Raw genomic sequence first — 19,862 nt, 5'->3', positions numbered from 1 at the left:
AATTTATAATACATACAGAGTGTTAAGGTCAAACAATAAAGAGAAGCAATTATTCGAACGTTTTAAATTACATGGACCTGCATGGGGGACCTCGGCCCCTTTCCATAAAATTATGGTAACTTTGCCATCTAATGGTAACTTGTCTGGGGTCTGGAATCCTTGATTTTGATTGGTTGCTGCTATTTATTTTCTTTTTGCGCCGCGCCCGGTCGAGAGAGGGCGACAATTCACGAAAGTAGGCGGTACGGTGCACGCAGAAAATAATGTGTTGATGTTGTCAATGTCAAGTCTGTGATGTTCTTCTTGGAAGTTCAACCAGAAATGTAAAAAAAATGATGGCTACGTCGGGCAAACAGTTGGTGAGGAGTAAAAGTGGGCTTCGTATGGTGAGTGTTGAGGAGAAAGACACAAGTCCTTTTCAGCTACAAGAACCACCTTGGATCCCAGACGAACAGGTAGAGAACCTTGATTGTTTGATTCTTGCACAGCCACAGGAGTCTGGCGCGCAGTGTTGTGATATAGCGATGCGATGATGCATGATGCACTGTAACAGTAACAGTAACAGTGTAGTGCTGGGTAGGGAGGGACAGGTTGACAATTTAGGGTGTTTGTGTGTTTGTATTTGTTTTTGCTTGTGCTATTGCATGATTGCTGAACAGGTGAAAATAATTTATTTAATTTCATATTCACCGGAACTGAGCTGGCCGGGTCAATGTCTAACTTAGTCTTACTCTAACTGTCTAAGACATAGATAGACTCTAGCCTCTAGGCCTACTTTAAAAAATAGATCTGTCAAAAATTATGTGTCCTGTTTGTCTTTTGTTATTTTTTTATTAATTTTTTTCTCTGAAGGCAGACATGGCAATAAATTTAATAATCAGACAGAGCTCCACTGCCGAGGCAGCCACAGAGCTGTAAAGTCTAAAGATCATGGACCCAGTGAACTGAAAAAATAAAGTTTATATGAAATCCAAACAATAACAATAGAAATGTTTGACTTATTTCATGTTGACCTTCATCTTCATGTCAAAACCTTAATACATACATTGTATGGCAAGGTTCCCCAAGTCTGTGCACATGCGTATATTTCCGCGCGATTCTAGTAAATAAAGATACGCAATGACCACAAACTTTACACCTGCAATCAAAACAGATGTTCATTAAAAAATCTGACTCGAAATGATGGAAAATTGTTGAATATCAGGCATTGAATTATTAACGGCCTAAAAATGCAGCCTTATAGTTATTCAATCAAAATCACTGAATCAGATATTATAAGTGATATAAGTTTATTCAAACCTATCAGGGGCCCGTTGCATAAAACTTTTTACCTGAGAAAACTCGGGTTGTTTTTACTGGAATTTTTGCCCTGTGTTAAAGTCAATGGCAGAAATCAGACTAACCTTACTTGTCCTTAGTTTTCAGTTTTTACCAGAGTTTTCTCAGGTAAAAAGTTTTATGCAACAGGCCCCAGGTGATATAGTACAAATATTTAGTACAAAGGTTGGCAAAGACAATACATGTATAGAGCTTGTGAAAGGGCCCCTTAATGATATTAATATAACAACAACAAAACAAAGGAAGATCTGACATTATATAAAAATATTGATGATATGTTATATATTTACAATGATAGTCATTTTGTAATAACCTACCACACCATGATAGTATTAGTACAGATAGACTAGAAAGTAAACAAAAGATTAATTTAAGACATTTTGCAAGCTCTCAAATGAGTATTTTTGACATGCATTTTTGAATATAGGCAGTGTGGGACTGGATCCTAAATGCTTTGTGGTAGGCCTACCAGTAATCTATTACATTCTTTGATACAAGCTATCACAGATTAATTTAAAGCAGTTTTTGTTCATGCAAATGGTTGATGGATAAGATTTCTCTGACGTGAATTGAATCTTGGAGTTAACAAAAAATGCATAGATCTGTTAGATATGAAGAGTTTTGAGTCAATTGTGATTTGTACAGAATAAACAGTTCAAGGATACTAAATCATTAAGAGGCAGAATATTTAGCTGCAGAAATAAAGGAATCCTTGGACTTCTATAATTCAAATATGTAATGAATCTGATAACTTTCTTTTGAAGGATTAGTAGTTTGTTTAAATGATTCCTCCAAAGTATTTTTTTCCCCATGCAACATTACAATAAATTAAATGAGGCACAACGTAATAGCCACAATGATAGCATTATATAGAGTTACTAAAGTTTGTTGGGGTAAAAAGAACGTATATCACGCCAACACTCCTTGAAACCTTGGTACTAACATTGCTGACATGATTTTTCCATGATAAATGATCATCTACTCCCAGAAATCGCACATCTTGACTCTGTTTGATCTGATGACCTATTGATAATGAATCAAGGATTCTTCTACCCCTGTTTTAAATTCAACATAATGTGTTTTACTAGTGTATATGGTCGCATTTCATAAGTTGGGTATGCAAAAAGGGTGGCGTATGAACAATTTTCCACACGGTGCCGTGGATAAATTGTTGCTACATCACAGCATCTTGACCAAATTTATTGAGTAATATCTAATTTTGAAGCTAGAACTATAGGCTAAATATATTACTATGAATTAGATCAATACAATATCAGGAACAAAAACTATAGCACATTAAGTTTGAAGTAACAGGGGTGGCGGAGCCGGTGGATGCGGTAAATGATAAAATATTAATTAAACCTAATTAACAACTTACTATAATATGTAATATGACTGTTATCCTCATATTTCTGGGCGTTTTAAAGCAGGGAACAACTGAATGTCATAAAAATTTGACAATTTTGAATATATGCAGCAATGGAATACATGTGTATGTCAGCTCTGATCTGCAACCTAATCAATTAGTAAACCGGAGAGATTTGGTTAATTATCTAATTTGTAATCTTGATTTTTAGTACAAATGTTGTGTATCATTGCAACAAACATTTCTACCCATGATGTTGTCATTTTGCCAAGCATATAAATACAGTGACAGGTATTTTGGGGGCAAAAATGTGAAATTAAATACTGTTAATTAATTAGTATAATTAATATGCATACAATAATAGATAATTATTCAATATTTGGTACAGATTTAATTATTGATGTTTCAAGATTATAACTGCAATTTACTAGGGTGATCCAATGTTGCATTAACTTTTGACACCATTTTATGTGCAGCAGGTCCAATTTGAGAAAAACACATTTCAAAATCACATTTACATTGACGTCTATGTAATAATTAGCTGTTAATTAGTCATTTTAAGGAAAAAAATAAAGGTATTCGAGACTTAAAACTTTTCCATTATTTAGAGAAAGGTAATAGCTATAACATATCAAAAAATTAAATTTTTGACCATTTTTACCCTGGTCGCGAAATTGGACCACCTTATGACATGCGACCATATAGCCTATTTTGAACTTCATTATTTGTCGACAATATAAGATTATGCATATTTTGTGATAGGAGAGAAAGCAAGTGTCATCAGCAAAAAGTGAATGATAACAACTGTGATGAACTTTGTAATGTCATTGATATAAATCAAGAACAATAAGGGACCCAAGACTGAACCTTGGGGTGCCCCATAATTTACCTTCCTAGAGTGTGTTTATGCTTCCATTGCGAGGACAGAATCAGCAATTTCAAACGTCAGCGCCGATCGTAAACATGGTTCTGGGAGTGCTGTTTATGCTCAACTTTTCAGAGGCGAAATCACGAACTCCAGCTGGCTTCGTATTGTAATTTTCGTTGAGCAGGAAAGTGAGGTCAAATTGGGCACGCCCTTTTTCGATTTTACAGTCGATGTACCTTCCCCATAACAACACTGATTTTTTTATTTTTTTTTTAGTTGTTATGGGGAAGGTACTATCGACTGTTATTTAAACATCGAACAATTTCCAATATTTTAGTAATTGCATGGAGCTACTTGACAAAGCCATATAATTTCTACTATGGTGAGGATAAAATAAAAGTGAAAAAAAAATATTAAAGTATACATAATAAAACATCTATTCGTAAATGCTACTGGGGCATCTGGCGATGTCTCATTATAACTCATGTTCCAGGTTTTTTTGTAAATTATCCCTCAACATTCATCATGATGACAAATTGGAAGAGTAATACTTAAATCAATTATCACACATGCAAATGTAACAAGGGAGATGAGAGGTAATTCCATGGAGGTAACATGCGACCATGGAGCAATGCGACTGTATTTGCTCACGGATTTTCATCTCACCAGAAGCATGTACCAAAGGACGTCATTTAAACACGTTTACGATTGTGTTACTGTTTATACTTCCCCAGAAAGCCTGATTCTGGTCAAACAACGTTTACAAACGCACCTTTTTGTGAGTGTACGATCGGCGTTTTAAACGTTGTTTAACTGAAAGTAAGCATAGATGCACCCGTGTTTTGGACTTATCACTTATGGAAACGCTGATTCTGGCCTGAAAAGTGGAAGCATAAACACGGCCTTAGATTGTGATTTAACTCCATTGATCATTAAATGCTGTAATCTATTATTGTAATTTTTAAACCAATTTAAGGCTACCCCATGATTACCATTATGCTCAAGCTTGTTTAATAATATATCATGATCAGTAATTAATCAGTAGTGTCGATTGCCTTCAATATATTTAAAAAACAAACCCACACAAAATTGTCCACTATTAGTTTTTACCAAATTCAAAACACCCATACTTGGAGAGCAATTCTTTCAAAAGCCAAAATGTTGTGGGATCAAGATATGAAGTTGAAGGAAATCTTTAGTCTTTTGTACACTATTTTCATGAGAGTTTTTGAGAATATGGGTAACAATGCAACAGGTCTGTAATTCACAATGTTTTTAGTTTACCGTCATTCTTTTTTAATAGTGGGATTACTTTAGCTATTTTAATTTTTTTTGGGACAGTACCTTGAATCAATGACTTATTGAAAATATCACATAGGGATTACAATGAATCAGGGATGCCAGTTTTCAGGCAAAAGCCTGAATTCAGGCTCTCGCCATTAATTTTCAGGCCATAGTTTTAGCACTTTTGTGTACAAATATTGTATTCTAGGTGATTTTCAGGCCCTCTGATCAATTCCAACTGGCATCCCTAAATGAATCAAATTTTTAATGACTTTTGGAGAAATATCATTAGAGCCGTACGCCTTTGATGATTATAAAGTAGAAACATGATTAGAAATTTTGTAAACAGATGTTGGTTGAAAATACAAGGATGAGGAGTGATTTTGAACTGACATAAAGTCATTGTATGATGTTTGAACAAGAGGAATTTCTTTGCTTATTTTAGAAGGCAAATCAATCAAATATTTATTGAAATATTATGTTTTTCGTAAATTTAACAATAAATCATTATTATACATACCGTTTGGCATTTTCTTCCCCCTTCCAAGTAATTCATTAATATGTGACCAAGTCTATCTCATATAAATTTAATCGTGTGACTAAAGTGAATGGGTGCGCAGACATGGGGACCATTTTTTTTGTTCAATCTGAAGAAGACTGGCCAAGGTTTTCCTCAAGAAAATCATATATTTCTTTCAAATTTTTATAAGATTTTTGGCACACTTATAAGAATATTTAATTATCAACTGATTATTTTGTGAAGTAAAAAATTCATGTTAAATCTTAAGTTTAAAAATAGGTGCGCAGACATGGGACCCCATTCATATGGTTGGCAGAAAGGTGCCCCAAGTCTGCGCAGTGGCCCTTGTCTGCGCATACGTGTATCTGCACCATTCTAATAAAAGGAGACATGCAACAACCACAATTTTTACACCTGCAATACATACACAGATGCTCATTATAAAATCTGACTTAAAATGAGGAATAATATTTGAATTTCAGGCATTTCATGTGACAACCTCGAAATAGAGCCTTTCTAATCAAAATCCACAAATCATGTGTAAAGTGAATGGGTACCTAATTTAAAGTTGTGAAAATTATGATAACACTTGTTTTTGAGTCCACATGGAATGTTCCAACTTAATAGTGATTTTTAAAAAATAGTTTGAGAACAACTTGCTACTAATAATGTCTTAATGTACTTGGAGGAAAGATTGTATTTGTCAGTTTGAAAATCTAAATCATGCTTCTATATCATCAAAGCCAAGGGGGTTCAGGGGGCTCGAATGAACCCCTCCCCCCAAAAAAAATAATCCAAAGCAACAAAACATAGGGAAGGAAAACAGTTTATAGGGGACCAAGTGTCCAACAGCATTTACTGAGTGAGGGCTTTTAAAAAATTTTGTGCTCGTCACATTTTCAGGCAAGGAAGAGAAGGAAACATACCCCCTAAATTAAAAACCCTGGCTATGGGGCTGTGTGTTTCAGAGACAATGTTTATCTCCTTTACCATTCTTTTATAACAAAAATTTTCATGAAGTAAATTATAAGTATACAGTAGGAATTACATATTTTTTTTTACAATTTAATACTCTCTTCTGGAGTAACATAGAACCTCTAAAAATTGGGGGAAAAAATTGATTATCAAGAGTTTTGTTTACTGATTCTCTTTTTCTTTTTCTTATTTACAGTGTCATTATTGCATGAAATGCCAAGCTAAATATGATCTGGTAAAAAGAAGGGTAAGTATTGCACATTCCTTTTTTTTTTTCATTTTTAATATTCCTCTTTACCAATAAAGTGGTTCAAATTGATAGATGTTTCTTTCTTATGGGTTCTTCCTTTAACCTGTTCTAAACCATGTAATGCCTGGGATCAGTTAATGTACATTCATTGTTGTTTTTCTGACATGCCTTGTTTTTAAAAAGTATGCAGAAAAATAAAAACATTGATGTTAGATCACATGAGGGAGGAATATCCATAACTCCAGTTCTATGTCATTGAAATATGTGATATTGATGTGGAATTTTGGGCCTTGAGTTTTGTTGGCTTTTTTTTTTTTGGGGGGGGGGGTCTGCCTTTTTGACCATCTGAAATACATGTATACCCTTTTTACACTGGATTTTCTTAGCCCCGGACTATCGCTAACCCCGTACTATCCTTAACCCCGTACTATTTTTTCCCTTTTTACACATGCCAAATTGTTATTGCTAACCCCGGATAAGGAATGCTTGCTTTTCACACACGAAACTCGCTAACCCTGGACTAGTGGTTTTTGTCGATCATTCGTAGTACAAGTACTGCACTCGTACCTTTTTACACACGCTACAATTTCCTTAACCCCGTACTATAGGTGGGGCCAAATTGCCATTTAGCCCCACCTATAATACGGGGTTAAGCTTAGCCCACTTTCGTTTTACACTAGCGATCTTAACCCCGTACTATCGCTCTTAGCACCGCAATTGCTGGGATAACCCTGCTTTTTTGCAGGGCCAAATAATCCCGTACTAAAGGTGGGGTTAGCCCACTTCGCAAAAATGCTGTGTAAAAAGAAAGTGGGCTAAGCTTAACCCTGTACTATAGGTGGGGCTAAATGGCAATTTAGCCCCACCTATAGTACGGGGTTAAGGAAATTTTAGCGTGTGTAAAAAGGGTAGTAGTTTTGTAGATATTCACTGCTAATTGCATTTATGTAACTGTTTTTTTCCACTTGATGATTTTGTTATGGACGATAAATTATCATATTGTTTTTTTTCTAGATATATTTGCTTGTAGTTGGCTGGAGTTGTGTTAGTTAATTCATGAAAGTAAAAAAGATCAATGCCTCATTTCCAATTTCAGTTGCTTGGGCATTTATGTAGCATCTTTTACACAAATTATATTTTGTCTCTCTCGCCTGCATACATCTAGCTGAGCAAGACTATAGTCGCTGCTTTTCAAATGGTGGCGTCAACATTAAAAATATTATAAAGATTTTGAAAAGTCATCACAACTTAGAAAGTGAATGAATGATTGCTGAACATCCTGCCTGAGTTCCAGGTGACATGGCATGACATGAAGATTAAAGGTCATTTAGGGTCAATAGAATGAACAATGAAATCTTAACGTAACCTGGTCAAGTTTTGGAAATTTCATCATAACTTAAAAAGTATGTGGACCTAGTTCATGAAACTTGGAAATTAGTAAATGCCTTATAATACACTGTAGTAGTAGTGAGATCAGTTTGTCTTTTATAAGTTTTAACTGATATGTGAAACACTAAGTAATACCATTGATTTAAAATATCTAACAATGAAATAATGTGTAATTGACTAATTGCAAAAAATTACAGTTGAAAAAATGCTATCTTTATCAAATTTACTTGGGATTTTTAACTATTAAAAAATAAAAATACTTTTCAAGTTCACAGTGTCCTATGGTTGGTATTTTGAACTACAACCCAGTACTCATAGAGCGTCATCCTCATTTTCACGTATAAAACTAGATGTGTGTGTGCTTTTTTATATAAGAAATGTTAGCCAATGGGAAGGAAAAGGTGTCTCAAATTCGTATCACTGAAGCGATATGATATGGCATGATTTACTACAAGGCCCTTATTTGTGGACTTTGGACCTAAAATCACCAGGCTTCATTATACCTCTTTGCTTTGTGTAAACACGCTCACATTGATGAAGAAATAAACTAGAGTCACTCAGGTCAAGGAGTCACACGTTATTTGCATAGAATTCCAGATGATTTTTGATTGGTTTCAAGTCAAACCAGATTTAAAAACAGTGCACAGTGTAAAAATTATGAAAAATATGATGCTTATTAAGTACTATTTTGATTACATATTTAAAGGTAAGGACTGAACATGATTATGCTGTTTTGATTCCAAAACAGATCCAAACCTTTACAATTTGTTTCTTCACTCTTTTTTTTCTGTTAAAGAGAGAGAGCATATGTAGGCAAGTTACCGGTATAAGGAGTGAAGAGGGGAAAAATCTCACTAAAATAAAAAATCATTTTATATTTCTACCTTTATATTAGAGAAAACAGTCATTTCCTATTAATTGATATTGCATAAAGAACATCTGAAGCATATTACCACACAGTATTTTAATTTCTCTTTTTTTTTCTCATCTACCATAGCATCACTGTCGGCGATGTGGTAAATGTTTCTGTGGGCCATGCTGTTCAACAAAGGTTCTCCTTCCTCGAATGAACTTTGTAGATCCAGTCAGACTGTGTGAGGAGTGTGCAACCTTCACTAGGAAAGAGAATGAATTCTTCAACAAGCACTTAAAGGCACTTATGAATGGTAAGATCAGGGTTCGTTTTATGTATTGTTCATCCCCATACCGATTAATCAGATATACTGGTAGTGAAAGACATACAATAATGTACCTGATATACATTATTTCAGCTCTTGTCTTTGCTTAATTTTCTAGGACCTACTACAATTGTTGCAAATTCAAGTTGCAAATCTGCTGTATTTTTATATCATAAATGCTAAACAAGTATACATTGATACCTTTGAGGGAAAAGTGTAATTTCTCTAGTTTTTTTTTTTGGGGGGGGGTGGATGAAAATGATTGGTTATGTTGAATGTTATTTTTCAAAAGCTGACATTTAAATAGAAAAATGTATAATTAATTTCCATTTTGCAACAGATGAAGATATTTCCTTGATGTAAAAGATGCCAATGTCATTTATTTGTAATAACTATTATCTTTAAATTTTTAGGCTGTAACTTTTCAGTGGAAACCCCGGAAGAGGGACAAACCAGCAGTTACTGCAAGCTGACATCAAATCATAGGTATATATATATAACAGTCATCCACAATGAATATTATCTCAGATTGGCAATCATTAAAGGAAATGTATGATGGCGGCGGTTGATCTTGCCCTCATCACTGCCCAAATCACCCTTAAGATTCCTCAAATGGAATGCTTCTGGGTGACTAGCTTATGTCTTTTCTACAGTTGCCCCCAATATCTGCCACAAAAAATATTCAAGAATATTTAGAAAATAGATATTCTACTTACTGGAGAATAATGATATTTGCTTTAACTACACAATTGTTTGATGCTCAAAAAAGAAGACCTTGAAATGATGAAAAGGCCCCTTCATTCAGCAATCTCACCAATTTGAAAGGAAAAAATAGCCGCTCGAAAATAACGATTATTATGTTGGCAATGATGAAATTGTTCCTCTCTTTTCAAAGTTGACCACCAAAAGCACAATTTCTATTTTTCTTTTTTAAGCATGATGTTGTTTTTCCATTCGTGTCCATGTCATTATGCTTCAAATGTAGCTGTAAAATGTTTTTGTTCAGAAAAATGAAAGTGCATTGACATCAGTTCACTCTAACCCAAAATCTTGAAAATTGTTTCATTTGTGAGATGTAGTACAACGGTGTGTATCGAATTTAGAGACTACTGGTACTATTAATCGTACTACAAATAATGTTGATGATTAATACAAGTGAGTATTGCTGATTTATAGCTCTTATTTATGATTTATGAAATGGTATGAAAAAGAAAAAGAAAATCAATCTGGCCCAGTCTGGGAATGTGTGGAGCACATTAGAAAATATGGTTGCATAATCACAGCAATGAGATTGACAAAAATTGTAAATGCAAAACTTTTTGTACCTGTGGGTAGAAAAAGTCTTTCACAGAATAATTATGTTGCTATTCTTATTTTTCTCATTTGTGTTAAATAATTATTTAATCCATATTTTTCAGGAATATCTTGTTCAATGATGAGAAGCCTGATAAAGAGAACACAAAGACAACAATGTGGGTTCATGATCCTGTAGCTCTACTCAGTATCCAAAACCTACAGATTATGACTTCAGAAACAAACGTCAATGGTAAGAATTTGGTCCAATTTGTTGAAAGATAAAGTTCGAAAACAATTACAAGGAACTTGAAAAATAAAACAGTTTCTCTGTCTTATGATGAAATTAGGATTGATTTTCAGTTAATAACATTGAAACTTGTTGTAATATCAAGGTGCAGACTGTAGACGATATTTCCAGGGGGAAATAGTTCAAGATGAAGCAATGGTATTGATGAAAACTTCAAACGCATTCATAAAAATGTAACTTTCATCACACTGACAATACAAACTGATTTTCAAGTTATGAAGAAAGAAAAAAAATATGGGAAGAGTCGTCTACAAAAGGATTGCCCTTCTGATGCCCCAACATTAAAAATGTGACAGAAAATGGCTAAAATGTTACGGCTGAACTTGTGTCTGAGCCCCAACATGCATTTCTGTGTGCAGTGCATATTATGAGTTACATTATAACAAGGTTAATATCTGATCATAATTATCATTTCCCAATCACTCTGAGAATGGTTCTTCCAGATTCAATCTCATGATCCACTCACACGTATTGCAAGGTTTTACAGTGTAAATTAGGCACCTATCCAGCATCAGATCCTACAACACATTTCATGGGCCCCATTGTTTAGGGCAATACTAGTGACTATACTATGCTTGTGCATGGGCCCATACATTTCTTTGTCATAGTTAATGCTGGATATGCTATCGTATATAGTACACTAATAATCTCGCACAAGAGATGTGCTGCAGCCGGTGATTTTGCTAAATGCAACTCAAAGCCATGTCTCGAGGAACCGTGATATCACCTATTAACTTGTGTGCATAAGAAATTGTTCATGCTGTTAATGTTAATTGCTTTCAGTGGCTGTGCCCATGACTATAAATCAAGTACTTCTGTCTATAAAATCCGTAGTGGTGTTAAGATAATTTTGGGAAACTTACCTACTGGTTGATATGATAAACTGGATTCTGCAGCTGTACATGTAGTCATCAGTAGCACCATTTCCAACACACACTAATGCTTTCACTTTTATTTTCCTCTGCACACTTAACTTCGCATTGGACATTGTGGTGAGTGACTGAGATCAGAGGGGGGCATCATACCCTCAGGTTTAGCTGCATTGTGATCTGTCTTGACCCATCCTTGCTTGGTTATGCATTCCTGATTCTATTACAACTTGTAGATGTTGTTACCCTATTGTAGATAGACCTGTTTACTAAAGTTATTCAAATTTATGAAGGCTTCTTTCTTTGATTCCTAGTAACATGGTATTCATTTGAAATGTCATTGATAAACTACAATACGTGGAATCCAGTATGCATACATTACTTGTTGCTATGTCTGGCATTCTCTGGCCAGTTTTCAGGTTGCCAGAGCTTTTAACAAACTTTGTGTAAAAAGCATGCATGCAATTTGAATTCTGGTAAGCAGGTGTATTAGTACTATTTAACATCATGTTGTGTTCATGTATGTTGATGTTTTAATTACTATAGTTTCAATGTCAGTTTCTGTATTTTTTTAAATTTCATTGTTTGTCATAGAATGTCTTGTTCCTTTCAAATTTAGCAGTGCGTCTTATGAGCTGCTAAAGTAGTACTTATTTTCAGTTATTATTACTGAAAAATTAGAAAAATACTGATAGTGCATTATTCAACCCATTTATTTGATAAGATCCTCCTTCCCCCAAATTTCTTTGACTTGTGAAGTGTTGGCTAGTTTTCATGTTATTTATTAAAAACCCTTTATGGTTTATTTCATTATGCCATGCCCCAAATGTGGATATCTGTATTTGTCCTAGTGCATGTAATTGCTTGCAATATTTTCAAGCATTCCTTGCATTTCACACGCGCATTATAAGCAACGTTCACGTTTGTTTTGTTATGCAATGAAAATCAAAATAGCATAGCATGATTTTGTTACCCATCACATTGTAATTCAGGGCTATATATAATTCAAGATAGAGTTAAAATCAAAACTTCCATGAATTCTTTCTTGATCTTATGTTTGCAGGTCATATGATTCCTAAAGCTGTGACCATTCTATATAAGTATATTGATGAGATGAGAGAGGTTACTATGACGGTCCCTGATGATTCATCCAGGAAACAATCCATTGCTTGGATTGTCGCATTACAAAAGGTATAATTTTTCTCAGTGAATTACCACTTATATGCAATACATATATGCCAAATTCACTATAAAAGGGTTTTAAACAAGGAGGGGGAACAAAACTATGGACTATGCAGATTTTATTTATAATCGGGCTTATCGTAGCACCCTTTGCAAAAAGCATGTCTTTACGATTGGACCTTTTCAGTGTACATGCTGAATTATACACAATATCTGCATGGTCCATGGTTTTGTAATTGCTCTTTGTTTAATCCTCCTTTGTGATTTGGGCAAAATTACAGACCCCATCCGGAGCTAAAAGTGAAATTAGCAAATCAGAACCCTATAAACTACAAAACACAACGATGCGATTTGTATGCATATTGACTGCTTGCCAGCTGAGTATTTTGCCTATAAAATAAGTGGGTTTTGAAAGTAAACTTTATTGTGCATCTTTACAGCCTGAAACACATGCCGTCACATTGTTTATGGAGGGTTTTGATTACATAGGCTTGTACATACAAAAGATTGATTATTTTCTTGATTTCTAGATTACAATTTATATTTTTACAATTTGTAGACAAAAATAACACTGACAATATTTAGTGCTAAAATGGATAAAGACTTGCAGCTCTTTACCAAGATTGGTATGCCAGGAAAAACTATCGTGTATAATCTAAATGCAAATAGAAATGGAAAGCTGAACCAAATAGGCAGGAATTAAGCATGACATAAAGTAGTTCACAGCTATAGGTCTTATCATTTTAAGCTTGACTGAATTCTACTCATGATATCTCCATCTGACAATCATGAAGAAAATCAAATGTATAATCTGGAAAATACAAAATAGTACAGTTTTTCCTTGTAAGAACCTTTGTAATCACAAAAATCCTGACACAGAATAATGTCACTGACTTCACACTGGTGAGAAGTGCAATATAAGTCAACAATAAAAAATAATAACAATAATTGAGTTACTCTTGGGCAAAATACTCAGCTGGCAAGCAGTAGATATGCATAAATCTTGGTTGTATTATGTAGCTTATTCGCTGTGGTCAGGATCTTTAGGTTTATCCTACATCATCCAATTCGTTCTAGTTCCTACTGAACCCATTTAACACTGTCGATATGCCAGACACTACAAGTCTCCTGCATTAGGCATAAGATTCTCACATCAGTGGCTCTTCCTCATCCCTCTATAAAAATCTCCTTTTCAAGACTACATCACAACATGTCCCGACATACACTATACTCAATGACTTCTCAATCTCTATTATACGTGTAAATCTCACGTAGGGGCCTAAATGCCATATTGGATGCAATATACATGTATTTGTGTGAATTTGTTGTGATGTAGAATAATTTCTTGATGAAATATTACTTTTGTTTTTGTTTGATCAACAGGCTTACAAACTTCTGAACGAAGCTAAGAGACGAGAAGAGCTCCCAAGCCCTTAAAAGCACTAACAGTAATAGACATTTCATCCAGGCATGGCCATTTTTGTGCAACTCATCTCCTGCAAGATTATCATCTGTAAATATAAACTATAGTTTATATAGCTGAGCATTGAAATAAGCAGAGACCATTTTTATTTTCTTATTCACGTTCATCCTATGTCAGCTTTAGACACAAACACTTGCAGAAGAATTATTGGGAATGGATTGTTGGACGGTGTCTCTTCTTTGTGCGTGGATACAAGACACTGGAAAGCTGCAATATGGTGGTGATATGGAGAGAGATGTGACACTATTTCACTTCTGTGTAACAACATACTTTTGTGTTTATGTTTCTGAATATTTAATTCTGAATGGGAAAGGTGATAAGAGTACTTCATACTGGATATTGCCACAGCAGGATAACAAACAATCAGGCTTTATTTAATTCCTGCCTGGCATCCGACACCTGTATGTGTGTATCTCTGAATGGTGAACCCTTTGTGAAACACTACACAGAGGATATTGCAAACAGGTGGGCATTGGCAGCAGCGGTGTAAGAAATGATTGGACACCATTCTGTTGCTGTCCAGCGTCACACCCCTGTGTTTCTGACTGGTAAATTCTTTGTGAAACACTGCACAGGGTATCACATACAGCTCCACAATGATGATGGCGGTGAGAGAAGTGATTGGAGACCATTCTATTCTTCTCTGGTGTTCTAATCAGTGCATTTGTGAGGAAGAACGCTTCTGTTTCTGGTGTAATGTACATGTAAAGTGAGAGAAAATATTGAACGCTATAATGAAGTGTATTGCCTGTGTGTATCTCTTTACAGTAGATGAAAGTTTTCATTTCCAGTTTTGTCTCTCTATTCTTGGCTTTTGTTATAAAACTGCCAATTATTTGCTTAACAAATGCCTGGAGTAATGCGTTCTGGTATAACATTAAACAACTCTGTAGATGAATAGTGGGCCTATATGTTATGTGGTTGAAAGTTATTACTGGAATAATAGACTGTTATTTCATAATTTCCACATTATTTTCTGATAATTGCAGTATTATTTATTTAACTTTGGTTTGATACAAGTAAAGAAAAATATAAACTAGACGGACTATCAAAATTACTGTTTGATCACAGAGAGAAAGAAATGAGTAGGAAGAGGATTGTGAGGAATGGGGGGGGGGGGGGTAGGGGAGAGAAAAAGAGAAAACCTACAAATTTGGTACACGCTACATACAAAAAGCTGGTTATCACTGGGCTAACTCCATTCAAATTCGGTGGTGTTCTCAGTAAAGTCGGTGGTGTTATCAGTGTTATATTGAAGCACAAATTTGATAAACTTCACTCGCTCTTCGCCTCCAGCACCTAATGTGAGTTCTAACAATGATTCATACCACATTTATATTGCATGCTCTACACCGAGTCACATTTAGGTCCAGAACAAAAACAAGTGTGTAAAACAGGAGTGTGAAATCAAATAATTACTTTCTTGCCATATTTTCTGTGAATCTTTAGTATCTAGATTCTGTGGTTTTTGTATTAAATTTGATTGAGTGTTCATTTCACAGTGCACACTTTATTCACCTGTGAAAACTTTGACACAAGCATCAACATTTTTAGAGGTGAATCTGTCAAGTTTGTATTTTTCTTTGTATATTAGAATGAACAAGGAATGTAATGAACCCGTAAAAAGAGATTGACTGCCATACCATAAACAGAAGTTTCATTTCAGTGGAATTTTGTAATGTGGTAAATGGGAGATTTCTATTTTACTACTGTAAATGTTTCCCCCTTTGTTTTGATTTGGCAGTGGAGTTGCTGGATGTCCATGTGTCTGTAATATAGTAATACTATTGAATGGATGTTTTATCCTTGGGTCTGCCCCTACCACTTTTTAAGAATAAAACATTAGCACAAGCTTAACGATGATCCTGAATTTTTCTTGGTGACCTACTGACCTTGTCCCAGTAACAAAAGCTTCATGATTGATTGTGGGATTGATTTTACAATCGATTGCATTGATTACTATGTGAAATTAAAATTAAGGGTTCTCATGAGCAGCCATTTTGGAGGACTAATGGTTAAAGGGGAATGAAACCTTTGGAACAAGTAGGCGTGTGTCGAAACAGAAAAATCAAAGAATAAGGACAAAGAAAGTTTGAGAAAAATTGGACAAATAATGAGAAATTTATGAGCATTTGAATATTGCAATCACTAATGCTATGGAGATCCTCACATTGGCAATGCGACAAGGATGTGTGATGTCACATGTGAACAACTTTCCCTTTGATGGACTATAAAATACCCACAAAATGTATCTTTTTGCTTTTTCTTATGGTGATACAAACTCTTTATCTATGATGTATTCTTCAAAAAGCTGTATTACATGCCCTCCTATAGAAAGTACACATGATCTACTGATAGATGTGATAAAAGAGGCAATTTAAGTGAAATATATACTAAACTAATGGGGAGAGTTGTTCACAAGTGACATCACACATCTTTGTCGTATTGCCAATTTGAGGATCTCCATAGCATTAGTGATCGCAATATTCAAATGCTCATAACTTTCTCATTATTTGTCCAATTTTTCTCAAACTTTCGTTGATCCTATTCTTTGATTTTTCTGTTTTCACATAAGCTATCTTTCAAAGGTTTCATTCTCCTTTAAAGACCTGTGCATGAAAATTGCGATAATCATTGTTTTATGATAGACAGGTTTGCTATTGTTTTGTTCTTTGTTGTGATGTCATCTAGGAGTGCTCTATTGTAGAAATCGATTGCATGGTTGATTGCCCATATTCATTTACCCAGGCTTTTTTTTCTTAAACCAGGCAAATCTTGTTATCAAACATTCTTACTGTATGGATTTTGTAGGAAGAATGTTGAGGGATGTATGTATTTGTTGTAAATAATACGATTATGGTCTACTATTTCCTGCATGTAACATCAGTTCTCAGATATTTTCATTGTGATCATGATATCTTGAAAATGTTTTTTATGCCTAAATTCAGTCACAACTATTATTGTGGAGAGTTATTATGATAGTATAAAACATATGCACTGTTCTTGAAATATTTAAGAAAATTCAAATTAGTTTATTTAATTGAACCTGAATAATTCCTTAATTATACCTTTTGGAAAAAAAAAAAGCATTTTTCCTGTGAGATCACGTTAATAGGCAGTGTAGATGTCTGTTTGTGATCTCTTGCAAGAATCTGAAAGAGGGTTTTTATGCCTAAACTCAGTCACTACTATTATTGTGGAGAGTTATTATGATAGTATAAAACATATGCACTGTCTTGAAATATTTAAGAAAATTCAAATTAGTTTATTTAATTGAACCTGAATAATTCCTTAATTATACCTTTTGAAAAAAAAAAAAAGCATTTTTCCTGTGAGATCACGTTAATAGGTATTGTAGATGTCCGTTTGTCAGTTATGGAAATATAAATGACTCTACATGAAAATATAAGAAAGTTGTATAAGAAAGTTGTATTCAAAAGACATGAACGATATAAAGTCTACATGATTAGGATTGTTTTTATCCTACTTTTCCCGGATTAATCATAATTTTCTAATTGATATAAATATTGCAAAGTTGGGAATTATGTTTGATTGGATAAGTAGTAAAAAATTGCATAATGTTTGAACAGCTTGTAAAATTCAATTGAATATAAACTAAAAATGCAAATGCCGATAAGATATTTGTTTGTATATTAACCATTACTATTGGTTTATTGTTTAAAGGTTATAAATATGATTATGAAATACCTGTAAATACAATTTATGATATATATGCTATATTCATTGTGTTCAAATTCTAATTATTTTTGGAAATATTTTGAAAAATAGAGCATGCTTTATCACATTGGAGGAAGATGGTGCACAATAATGCCTTATTTTTCAGTTTAATTTTGTTCAATCGTGGCAATGTTTATGTGTGCCTTTCTAGATACCTAGTATGATTTTGTCTGAATCTTAAATTTCTAGTTTTTGGTATTCACCAATTTATGTGGCAACAAGACAACTGCTGAATTTCTATTTAAGCTGCTATGCATTTGTTTTATATCCATAGAATACCACTTTATGCATTATTTTGTATTGGCAGTGGTGTATATTTACAGAATAGGGATTATTTCACATTCATATTCGGATTCCTATAGGTTCAATAATGTTCATGTAGTTACATTCAAGTCAAGTAACAGATTGTAATGGCAGTATGAAATAAATGTTGATCATGTATGGAGAGATAATACATAAGTTGAAGGTTTATGTGCACTATTAATTTCTTTTTCTTTTGTGTCAGACATTTGAATTCGAGTACCATTATAGTTCAAATAATAATTTTGCTTTCCAAATTTGATTAGCGTGTTTGGTCATAGGAGAAAAGCTCTCCACTACGTTCTGTAGTCCTTTGTAAAAAATAAAAAACAATTGGTACACAAAAGACTTTTTGTGTAAGTCTTTTAAAAATGTGGAGCAAATTGGGATGCGAAACAAGGATGCAGAGTTGTTTCAGAAAGAATGAAGTGTGGCATGCTTAGACATCAATCTGCACAGTATAGTATTCATCATGCATCTAGCAATTTAAGAGCGACTTTCAGTTACAGTTAAATCTTTGTGAACACTCATCTGGTCATGTTCAAAGTCGTGACATAGATATATTGTCATTTTAATAGGAATACTTACCAATAAACCATTGTATAATGTTTATATATATATCTTCAGTGTTATCTTCAAAATAAATTCTGTACTCAAATGCAGATAAAATCCAGTACAATGTCAGAATGGGCCCCTAACATAAAGCTATTTAGCGATTGTGGGGCTTATTTCTAGGATTAATTACTGTACGTATACTATTATGTATGATCAGTCATATAAACCAGCCCCATGAATAATCGTTAACCTTAGGCTTTATATTACGGGACCATGGCCTACCTACTTTCTGTCACTATCAGCTTGCAGTCTAAAACCCATTAGACAGCCAGAAATTTGTGGTTTAGCCTAGTGTTGATATTCTAAAGGAGCACAAATTGGTACAGACTTGTCAATTGTGAAATCAACTTGTACACCCTTGAATGATCATATGATGAAATTGATTTTGTTTCTACATTATACGTTTTATTAGTTCATTAATTGAAATTAATATCAGATCAGATGAACTTATCAGTAAATTGTTAATATTGTAGTCTCAAAGTTACCCAATTACGTCTAATAATTTGTTGGCTAACCTGTTAAATTGTGCCATTTACATGTAGGCATCAAACAATATTATTTATATTTTATCTGCACTATTATTAGCAATTAAACTTTCTAAAATGTAATGTACAAGTCTTATCCATTTATTGTAGCTGTAAAATAGTAATGTCTGATAGTACTTTATTGTTAAAAATAAACTAATTATTGCCAAGTTAAAATATAAAAAGTGTCTTGGGTATTTTCATTGAGTGATCCTTTTTTTTCTTCAATTCTATGCATGACCTGACATAAAAATCTGACACTTGTTTTGCACATCTAAGTTGTTTCAGTGTTTCAATTACAATTAAGAAGCCCAAAAGAGGTATTTCATAAAAAATAAAACGACTTGAGTAAACAAAATGGTATTTTTTTTTTCCAGTCA

The 19,862-nt window shown here is 33.9% G+C and overlaps 1 protein-coding gene across 2 annotated transcripts; it reads left to right on the top strand.

Moving 5' to 3' along the window:
- Window positions 1-224: 224 nt before the first annotated feature.
- LOC129265884 (zinc finger FYVE domain-containing protein 21-like) lies at window positions 225-19,566 on the top strand. Of its 2 annotated transcripts, XR_010294146.1 has the most exons (8): window positions 225-455; window positions 6,548-6,598; window positions 8,988-9,156; window positions 9,582-9,654; window positions 10,587-10,714; window positions 12,704-12,831; window positions 14,206-15,082; window positions 16,894-19,566. XR_010294146.1 is itself a non-coding variant. In XM_064102350.1 (7 exons), exons 1-7 carry the CDS (start codon window positions 333-335, stop codon window positions 14,257-14,259), a joined length of 726 nt encoding a protein of 241 aa, XP_063958420.1. In that variant the 5' UTR covers window positions 225-332; the 3' UTR covers window positions 14,260-16,299. The 2 variants fall into 2 exon arrangements, 1 of the variants encoding a protein (XP_063958420.1); XM_064102350.1 differs by lacking the exon at window positions 16,894-19,566 and having other exon boundaries at window positions 14,206-16,299.
- Window positions 19,567-19,862: the final 296 nt, after the last annotated feature.

The sequence above is a fragment of the Lytechinus pictus genome, chromosome 7 (genome assembly GCF_037042905.1).
Source record: "Lytechinus pictus isolate F3 Inbred chromosome 7, Lp3.0, whole genome shotgun sequence".
NCBI classification, from domain to species: Eukaryota; Metazoa; Echinodermata; class Echinoidea; order Temnopleuroida; family Toxopneustidae; genus Lytechinus; species Lytechinus pictus.
The sequence above is the reverse complement of the archived record's forward strand: the minus strand, read 5'-3'. Positions and strand labels throughout refer to the sequence as shown.

Coding starts and splice junctions, on each gene's coding strand:
- LOC129265884 (XM_064102350.1), top strand. CDS start 333: ATGATGGCTACGTCGGGCAAACAGTTGGTGAGGAGTAAAAGTGGGCTT. Junction 6,599..8,987: donor ATGATCTGGTAAAAAGAAGG/GTAAGTATTGCA, acceptor CATCTACCATAG/CATCACTGTCGGCGATGTGG. Junction 9,655..10,586: donor AAGCTGACATCAAATCATAG/GTATATATATAT, acceptor CATATTTTTCAG/GAATATCTTGTTCAATGATG.